This window comes from Brassica oleracea, chromosome C4, assembly GCF_000695525.1.
Source record: "Brassica oleracea var. oleracea cultivar TO1000 chromosome C4, BOL, whole genome shotgun sequence".
NCBI lineage: Eukaryota > Viridiplantae > Streptophyta > Magnoliopsida > Brassicales > Brassicaceae > Brassica > Brassica oleracea.
This window is the reverse complement of record NC_027751.1, coordinates 27,844,273-27,855,419: the sequence shown is the minus strand read 5'-3', so window position 1 is coordinate 27,855,419 and position 11,147 is coordinate 27,844,273. Positions and strand designations below refer to the sequence as shown.

The 11,147-nt window shown below is 35.7% G+C and overlaps 1 protein-coding gene across 1 annotated transcript; it reads left to right on the top strand.

Moving 5' to 3' along the window:
* The first annotated feature begins 8,902 nt into the window (after nt 1-8,902).
* Nucleotides 8,903-9,874, top strand: LOC106338557. The gene has a single exon (XM_013777509.1). It carries the CDS (start codon nt 8,903-8,905, stop codon nt 9,872-9,874), a length of 972 nt encoding a protein of 323 aa, XP_013632963.1.
* Nucleotides 9,875-11,147: the final 1,273 nt, after the last annotated feature.

The following is an 11,147-nucleotide window of genomic DNA, read 5'->3' as shown; positions in this document are numbered from 1 at the left end:
GAGAGACCTGTTTCGGTTATTGTACGGTACGGGTTTTTTTTAAACACGATATGAGTCGGGCCTTTTGGGCTTTATCTGATGATTTATATTTGGGAAGTCGGGCCAAATAGCCACACAAAAAAGCCTAATTCACTATCTACACAATAACCCTGACAGATCTATATACGTCGTTACTTTTCTATATTAATATTGTGTTTCTCCTTATGTCAACCGGTGAAACCTGCAACACAAAAAATAATTTTTGATGTTAATTATTAGGTGTAAAACAGTAAATCGTGGCTTACTTTTCTCCACATCTTCTTTTTTACTTATCTAGGTAATTTCGTAGAATTTTAAAGGTCTTCGGCACAGAGTGGAGTAACCATGTCGCCTCCGCCTGCTTCTCTTCGATTTTTGACATCTCTTTCTCTGTTATAAACTTCCGCCTCTACTCCGCTTCTGAAGTCGGCTCCCAATCGACGGCGTTAAGTCCGCAGCAGCGCCTCCCAACAACCCGTGTCTATTCCATTTAACAAACTCGATTCTTCTCGGATCTCTTCACCCACGGTAATTAAGTTCTTGGGTTTTAACCTTCGCTTCTCTTCATCTCATGTTATTTTCTTTTCTATTTTGGATATACTCGGAACTAGGATACTATAACTATTAAATCTAAAACCTTTTCGACTTTGAATGTCAGATTTGTTAGATGAAATGGCCTCTACAATTTATAGTCGGTTGGGGTTCCCCCGTATGTTCTTATTCTTTCTTAAGTTTGTTTGATGTTTTTTTTATCAAATATACACATATACATAATCTTGTCAGATTGATTGTTGTGTGCAATAGCATTTGCATTACATAGTTGTTTCGTCGTTTGTATATAGTATGGTTTGTTGTAGATCTATTCCATGTGAAGTGGAATGGAATTAAATATAAATGCACGCTATCTACTTCATATGTAATTGTAGATTCATATCTTATGCATTTCCATTCGTTATCCATACTTGTTTTGTTTTACATAAAAATTAATTTATATATACAATAGTATAGCTTCCTCCATACTCACTATTTTCCCTTCTTATTTTCATCTGTCAGGTTTGGCATAGACGAGTTAGGCATTCGAAGTAGATTGTTTGAGATAGGGTTTGAACCCACTAAAAAGAAAAGGGTTAACAGCTATTTCAACCTCTGTTGGATTGAGGTGATAAAGAGTGTATTATAGGATGAGGACCTGACGATGTTGAATGCGTCACAGTTTGGACAAGTCTTGCAGACGCATTGAATTCATATGTTATCTATGTTATCGATACGTCTTACATTGTTTCCATTCCACATTATTGTTATACTATACATTTTATTTAACATTTACTTTGTTATATGGATCCTAATGGAAGATTTAGGCTGCCAAGTAGATTGTTCCAAACTGGATTTGAGCCATGTGGTGAATATATTTTTATTTATATGTAATGATGCAATGTGTATATAACTAGAATAGATCGTAAAATGGAAAGACCATACATGTGAAATGAAATATATATATGATCTTTACCATTTATATTTTTGTTGTTGTTGCGGTATCATTGATATGAATCTTAGTTTATGTGTATTGATCAAAACTAGCATTTAAAACTCAATTTTATCACTTCGTTTACCAGATCAATATAAGTGTAAACTTGAGTGAAATTAGGGGTTAGGTTTATGATTTAAAGAAAATTAATAACTTTACATATTTTTAATATTTGGGTTTATGGTTTATATTTGGGCATAGGGTTTATATTTGAGTTTAGATTGTAGTGATTATGGTTTAATGTTAAGTATTAAGGGGTTTGTGATGAAGTTTTAAATATGGTTTATTATTGAGGAGCTGATATGGGGTTGGTGTTATATACTATTTCGGTGATATGGAATAGAACACTTCTGAACTTTCATATCATGTGTTTTAATTTTGGTGATATATAATTGGCATGTTACATAATATAATTTAATATAACATAATATAATTGAATATTACATAACATTATGTATTTTTTAGATTTTGATATTTGAGTTTAGTGTTTATATTTGGGTTAGGGTTTAGTGATTAGAATTTAGGGTTTAGTTTTTAGAAGGTAAGAGAGGATGATTGAGATCAACATTAACTTTTTCTATGCAATCATAGACATTTCAGAATTTCATAAATATGTACTATGTTATTTATTTTGTTTCATTCTATTTGGGATTAGGATTTATATTTGGATTTAATATTGGAAAATAATTTATAGACTATATTTGGGTTTATAGTTTTTTTACTAGGGTTTAGATTTACTAAACAGGGGTTTGGGTATATTATTTAGCTGTTGTGGTTGGTTTTATATGCATAGTTTCCAGCGGATGTTTGGATGATGTATTATGTCCCAGAGATAAAATAGCATATATGCAACCTAGATAGAATAGTATACGCACAATCTGGTAAACATTAACTTTTTCGTGCGCTCATCTTAAAAATGGAGTGACTGAGGTTGGTAAATGGAATACAAGATATATTGGAAAGAGATATATTTTAATCCACCAATTACTGCGCATAGCAAATCCGTATACGGTAAATATATAAGTCATGTGGTTCTCCTCTCTTTTATAAGTTACCACCAACTCACCTTTTTGTTGGGCCACATAGATTACAGTCGACGTCATCTGTATTCCTGCTTCACCGGCAACTTGTTGTAATAAAGGGTAGAACCGGATCATATAAAGATTAAATGTCATCGATTCAATTACGTCAAAATCATAGTGAGTTTCCTAATTACATTTTTGATTTTGGCTATCTCGCAAATTTACCCTTTATATTTTCACTGATTATCTTTTATTTTTGTTATTACTGGTTTTTTAAGAGTCACATTAATGTTAATTTGAAAATAAATTGGGGATATTTTGAATAAAATTCTTAATATTATTTTAAATATTTTTTTTTATCAAATATAGTTATTGAATATAAATAATTTATAGGTCGTACCAGATAACGGCACAAAATTAATCCCATTGGTGGATTTGATTTATTCTTCCCACCGCAGGACCAGCCTGCTGTCTCTGACCTATACTAGTAGTATATTATAAGTTGAAATTATAAAATCAATAAATGCGTCGTATATTATTATTATCACCAGTTAGTGCCATAAATGGGGTTATATCAGCTTTTGACTTTTCACGGATTTCGGTGTGAACAAAAATGTTACTTTTTTTTTTTTCCATCTTTTATTTTATTAATGGGTCTAAGCCCATTATCCAACAAAACAAACATAAAACATAAAGCCCGACACAATGGGCCTACATAAACTAAACCCGGGCCTAAAGCACAAGCCCACAAACCAAACGGCTAAACACGCGTCCAACAAAGCTCGCATGCCCGTCCACGTGTTGAAGCCCACCCCTTTCGAGAACACGCGTCACCTGGTCACATCACCGCGACCGGCACCGAGAAAACATCGCCGGCGAAGACGAAACCACCTATAGTTTCGACGGAGCACGCCGGAAACTGAGACCATCTCACCCATCTGTTTCGCCTGGACTCTTCAACGGAGAGCTACATCGAGACTAACTCGAGAAGAACTACGCCGGAGTCAGAGAAACGACGCGACCAAACTCCACCATAGAGGCCAAACCGATAAAACTAAAGATCTCCAACCATCGATCTACACTCCAATAAGACATCAATCATCTACGATCGATCCAAAAAATCCACACGATTTTCAGATCGAGAGTCGATTGGACATAGCAAACCCAAAAGCGTAGATCATGAACTAGTTCCGGAACAAACCGGAGAAGACGCCGGCGAAAGGACAGTGCTATCAGAGTCACCGCTTTCCCGGGGACGAAAGCCGACGAAACCGGTGCTGTAGAGCCACCGTTTCCCGGAAACAAAGCTGGCGATAGCGGTGTAGCAGAATCACCGCTTCCCAGAAACAAGCTTGCTAACCGGAGATGAATTTGGTAGAAGCTCCGGTTGAGATTTCATCTCAATCCTTCCTCTGTGTCTGATTTTTAGAGAGAGGACAGAGCAGAAGGAGAGAGAGAAAAGCGATGTGAACAAAAATGTTACTACTACTGTATAAAACTTTTGAAAACGTAAAATAGTTTTTTTTTTTCCGTCAATTTTATTAATGAAACGGGCCGAGCCTAGCAAAGATACAAAAGGAGTAAAGCCCACATACAACCGGGCCACCAGCCCAAACACACTCGAAATACGACCCAAAGGCCCAAACATTGAAAACTCTAGAAATGAAGAGTGTTGCCGCCGCATGCAACTCTCCTCCGAGCCCCTGACCGTACCGCCAGAACTCTCCGGAGGCCAACCACTCCAACACTTCTTCACCGCAAACGTCTCGACTCAGGTGATTCCTTAATCGGAGTGATTCAATCGCACCTGCGAGATCTCCTCCACCACTAATCAACGCCAACACCGAGAAGAAGACTTCGCGTGAAACCATCTTAAAACACCGTCGAGGAGCTTCTCGACTCAACCGACTACCACTTCATCGCTTACACCATGGACCCTTTCCATCTGCGCCTCTACCTCGTCGGAACCAAACCGTACGAGCCTAAGACACAGAACGAGAAACCGCAAATAAAACCGAACATAAAAAACAACACAGAGCCGCCGTCAACCGAGGAGTATGGCGACGCGGAAAATTTAGCCGACCGTTCTCCTTTATCGTAACAGGAGACACGACGGGTACCTAAACCGACGTCGACGAAGCTGAGAGAGCCTCCATCGCTCGGACCACAACCACTTGCGCAAAAGAGCCGAAACCTCCACGCCCTGGAACACAACACCGATGCGTCTTTACTCCAAACTACTCGCGACCGAAAAGGAAGGAGACAAACTTCAGAGCTCCAACAAGGCTATCGATGGTGAGAAGCGGCGAGGAGAAACACATGCGATCATTATTCACCAGAAACAAAGGTCCCCGCGACGGCACAGACGCTCACGCGCCGGCCGTACGCCGGCCTTTTTAGATTGAAGCTCTTTCCTCTCTATCAGGTCTTAATGTACCAGTAGTTATACTCTTCCTCTCTCTTTATCTTTTTTTCTTGTATTATAAAACCAACGTAAAATAGTTTTCTTGACACTTTTTTTTACAAAAAGCAATTTCACAATAGCATATATATAGCTACCGTAAAACTTGTAATAGAAAGTAGACACGATCTTTATTATCAAGTAGTAGTTTACTTAACGAAAAAATTACTCCAATTGACACTTTTTCAATTTCTAATTACATAAATGAACACTTTCTGCTAAAGACACTTTCAGTATGTGTAATGTCATTTTTGTTTTTTAACTAAATCAAATTTCGTTGTCTTTGTTCTTTTGTCGTTATATTTTTTAATCATATTTCTCTTTCTTATGTACGAGAGAGAAAGGTTATACAAACCCAGAAAAATTAATCAATTTTGGATTTTCACTTTAATGGATCTTTCTTTTTAAGATTTGTTAATTTAAGCCTTAAAGTTTCATTTCTTACTTCTATTAATTGAGAAATTCGATTTTCTATTGTTTTTTTTTCGTCTTCTTCTTCTCCTCCTCTGGTTTTTCACACAGCATAAAGTTATTCTTGCCCAACGACCTAATTGCTTCCCATGGACTCAGAGCTTCACATACAAAAGAACCCAGAAATAAAGAACTAAACTTTATCACACAAAATCGATTTGATTGATCTCATAACTTCAGGTACAACCATGGGGCAATAGAAAAGTAAATTGTTAAAGTCAGATCCAAGAATCGGAAACCGGCCTTCACGAGCGTAATGTTTAAGAGTTCGTTCAGTCCCGTAGAAGCGGTGGATGTGGAGACCGTGGTAGAGGTGGCGGTGGTGGTAATGGAGATGGCAGTGGTGGCTATGAACGAAGTTCAGTCTCGTAGGCGGTGGATGTGGAGACCGTTGGCGGTGGTGGTTATGGAGGTAGCGTTGGTGGCTATGAACGAAGTTCAGTCTCGTAGGCGGTGGATGTGGAGACCGTTGGCGGTGGTGGTTATGGAGGTAGCGTTGGTGGCTATGAACGGAGCTCAGTCCGGTGGAAGCGGTGGTGGTGGTGATGGTTATGGGGATGGTTGTGGTTGTAAGGTGATTGTTTAGAAATTTTTTGTGGAAATTTAAAATAATAAAAAAACAATCCTTAGATCAAAATAGAATTTTTTAATCGTGTGGATACTATCAGTTTCCAATATACTAAAAACTTTACACTCATTAATTGAGATGTGCAGGGCAATTTAGTATAAAATACACCTCGATCTCAGCAATTGTGTGCAACAAGCGAGATGTGTTCTTTTGTGTAGTAAAAGAGTGAAAAATGTTCTTTCGTATAACTCACTCTTACTTAACTGCGTTGATACCGTGGGCTTTGCAATGAAAACGAATATAAAAAGCAAACAAGTTCAAATAATCTCTTAGAATATTATATATTTGTTCTTAATATCATACCATAAGATCTTTTAAAGCGATTCATCACCTCTTGGTGTGTAAGGTTTGGTGTAGTAAAGTCTCAATCAAAGAGGGGAGGTACATACAATCGTTTTTGGCATGTCCAGTTTGGCAACGTTACTTACTCTCCCAACGTCTATTACTTCTTTGGAGTTGAGAAATTTATGTGTAGAGTTCATAGCCAATTCTGTAACCAACCACATTACGTACGTGTGAAATACATATTTATACACATTCAAATTTAATCTGTATATATAAAAGATATTTTTTTATAGAGAAATTTTCTAGGATAGCATTTTTTAAGTTTTTGTCACAAAAATAGTTTTCAATGCGAAAAATGACCAAAAAATTTTATTAAAGAGAAAATACATTTATATCCTAGAGTTAACTAATCTAGACTTAGGGTTTAGAGTTAACGGGTAGGGTTTTGAAGATAGGGTTTCAATTTTTTTAACATAAAAAATAAATATTACAATTTTCAAAATAAATAAAAAAGAATATTTTGGTCATTTTCTTGAATATTTAAAAATGTTATTCGAGAGAATTTCCCATTTATATATGTTTGTATATAACCCGAATATGAAATACGCCTAAGTCATTATCAATAAGCAAAATTAGGCGGGGATTGATCAGGAAGTTTGAAGTAGTTACAAAAATGCATGTTTCACGAAACATGATAAGCCATTTTTTTTTTGTCAAACATGATAAGCCAATATATATGCGAAGTTTATAATTATAAAATCGATATAACCTCATGTCATTTTAAGCTAATTTTATATTTCTAGTAGACTAGTACCACATCATAATTAAAAACCTTCAACGTAGCACGTTGAGATCGTGATGGATTTAAAATGATGGACATGGGCGAGAGACTGCAAATGTTTTGGGGAGAAAAGAAATATTGAGCGATGAATAAAAAGTATGTTTAAGAACTTTGGATCATTAGTTAATAAGTGGGCCTGGATCCGCGTGCTAACCACGTGACTCTGGCCCATTAAGACTCTCTTCAGAGTGGGGTGGTGTGGGGATTCCACTCCTCACATATTTAAATGGTTTTTCTTTTTGAAGTGAAAAAGTATTTTATTATTTTGAGTACAGATACATTTTAATCTTGATGTATGGTGTATGACATAGAAATATTATTCGACAGCTGTTATAAACCTGACATGCATGGGATCCACGTACATTTTCTTTGTTTAAACAAAATGTTCCGGTCAGTGCATAATTTGTCTAATTTTGGCTCCCGCCATATTAGGTGGATAATATCTCTTATGCGTTGCTTTAAATTGCTGAGCACATAAGATCAACATGTGTAATGATTTTTTCTTTTCGAAAAAGAGCTTTTCATTATGATTTTCGATTTTAAGTTTTAATATATTTTTATGATTAAACTGTCTGTGTTCTATATGGTCAAACTTGCAAGTAAACTAGAGTTACAAATACAAAATATATATGGTTGTGAAAACATTATAACATTTAATTAGTTCAGCCATGGTTGTGAAAATATTTAATGTTAACCAAAAAACATTTCATTTATTTTATTTTTTAAAACATCCATTTGTTATATATATAATTAACGTTTAGAGTATGCATATATATATTAGTATAAACTTTGTTGGAAATCTTAGCATGTTTTCTGGCAAATCAATAAATCTTAGCACGTTGTAATTTGGATTGTTTATTTACTAGTATTGTCGTTCGTTCATCCCAAGCTACCAAATCAAAAGTTTTACTTAACTCCACTTTTAGAAGACCTCGCTTCGAAATACTTGATCTGCCAAAACTTTGGACCATTTACATTGCAAGACATTTTTTTTCCAAAAAGTGTCTTTAATAAACGCCGAATGAATATTTGAAACAATCTTTGGTGTAACTTTCTGCAGCCTGGGAGCTAAAATCTTAGGGACAATTTTGTGGACGATATTTCACAGCGAAATAGGTCTGAAGTCTGCCAGCTTACCTGCTTCAACTCTTTTAGGATCAAGAAATAACCATTGAACCAGATGTTTTGTTACGAGGAAGCAGTGGCGAATCACCTTGTTATGAGGAGGGTCAACTGACCCATGTGATTTTTGACAAATTTTGTTTTAATGCTTATACAATTTGCATTTGATAGACAATTTGGTATTATGTCAGTACGATTGATAGTCATGTTCTAAGTCTAAACATCCTATTTGCACATGTTCAATAAAATTTTACGTTTGATCATTTGATTACATGAGCATTGACCCTTGTGAAACACAATTATACCTCCGCCACTGCGGGGAAGGGCAAAAACTTCACGTTTGTATGTGGTAACAGCGTTAACTAATGCATCATATTTCATGACGATAAACAGTTATTTAAATATTTCATGAAAATCTCATGGACCGCTGTCTGTTTGCCTCGGATTGAAGGTGGATTGGGATTAAGGGACATTGGCCGTTGGAACAAGAACCTCTGCTTGAAGCTGATATGGAACCTCTTTACAAAAGATGATTCTCTTTGGGTTCAATGGCTTCGCCAGTAGGCTGAGGGACAAAAACTTTTGGAGCATTGATCAGAACAAGGCCACTTCGTCCACCTGGAGATCCTTACTCTCACTGCGTGATCTCGCTGCTAGGTTCCTACGACCCAAGCTTGGTAATGGTCAGCTCCTCAGCTTTTGGCATGATCACTCGACAACACTGGGTCGCCTTATCGAGAGATTTGGAGATTCAGGACCCAGGGAACTGTCGATAAGCATTTCTGCGAAAGTTTCCGATGATTGCGATAATATAGGCTGGCTATTAAGGGGAGCACGATCTCCTGCTGCAGAGGAACTACAGACCTATCTCACAACTATCCCTCTACCCACTATTACTTCATCAACTGATCATTATGTGTGGAAAGTAAATGGGGATGAGCTAGTAGAGTTCTCCACCAGTAAAACTTGGAATGTGGTGCGGAACAGAGGAGTGGAGCAAGCATGGACTAGAAGCATCTGGTTTAAGGGTCATATTCCGCGACATGCGTTCACATCATGGGTTGTACATCAGGATCGGTTACCAACCAGATCAAGGCTTCTGAGATGGGGTATGAATATTTCTTCATCTTGCTATCTATGCGGTACAGGGGAGGAGGACAGAGATCATTTGTTCCTGAAGTGTGAGATCAGTGAAGCCCTTTGGATCTTGGCGCTACAAAGGCTGGGATATTCATTTCGGGCTTTCCATACCTGGACATCGTTTGCGGATTGGACAGCTACAAGAGACTCGGTCACTAGCAGAACTCTCAAACAAATGGTGGCACAAGCTACAACTTACAACATCTGGATCGAGCGAAACACAAGGCTTCATGCACAAGAATTCCGCACTCCAGCTGTTCTATTCAAGATCATTGACCGTTCCATCAAGGATGCTATCTTGGGCAGGAGAAAACTCAAGAAATTTCAACTTTTGATGCAACTTTGGATACGCTATGAGTAATCTTTTGGGTCCTCATTTGATGTTAGTTTAGCCTTGTTTATTTTTTGCCAAGGCTGACTTAATTTAGCTCTAAAACTTTTTTAGCATTACAAACTCGTCTCATATTATATATGAAATTCACATTTTAGCAAAAAAAAAGAAAAAATTCTCGTCAAGTTCATTTCATCTATATTATTAAAAGAGAAGTACCCATTAAAAAATACCCATAAGTTTTCTAACTTATTTACACTTTTATGCCACTGAGAATTAAATTAAACTACATATTTTAATGCTTGTCTTTTCCAGTTAAATTAATGAGTTTTCCTGAATCAAATTTAAATTTAATGTCATTAAATGAATCTATCTATTTTAATGCTTGTCTTTTCCAGTTAAATTAATGAGTTTTCCTTAATGAAATTTAAACATAATGTCATTAAATGAACCTAAAAATATATCATATTTAACGTAGCTTATTACGGACGAGTACAACCCAATAATGAACTTGAATTTTATTTTTACGAAAACGTGAATCACTTGACTTATGTAATATTTAAAATAAATTAACTACAATATAAAAAATGCATATAACATACCTATACTTTAGTTTGAAATGATCATGCTCAAGTTTTATATAGTCAACTTACATCATGCATCGATCGATGTACAATACTCAAACCACATATAGTTTTTGTTTTCTTTATAGGATGTATCAACCAACCAATCATCCCACTGATTTTCTAAGCTTTATAAAAAGACAAATCAATAAATACAAACTCAAAATCCAATATCTTCTATTAATCAAAACAAAATATCTCCAAAATCGTATCTTTAATGTACCTATTAAATATAGAAACTGTAACCATAATTACACTAATTATATGAATAGATTTGATTCCAACCAATTGATCTATTACTTCGGTAATTGATTTGCTTGCAGAAGAGGAAATAATAAATTTAAAATTTATAAGAATATAAAGATATAGAGATTCCAACCAATTGCCTATATTTGGGTATGATTTTCGCATAATGAGCTTCAAATTGAACATTGAAAAAGATAGAGAGATTTTTTTAAATCTTTTACCGACATAGAACTTAAACAAAACGAAGAGTTAAAGGTAATTTTTTTTTTACACTTCCCGGAAAAAAACGGTTACAACATGGACTTTCATAATATGGCCTTTTAACATATTAATGCTATGGACATTTAATAATTATCTTGATGAAAAACAAAGACTACAAATAATTTATTATTAATAAAATTATGAAATTATTTACAATTTGATGACTAATTCAT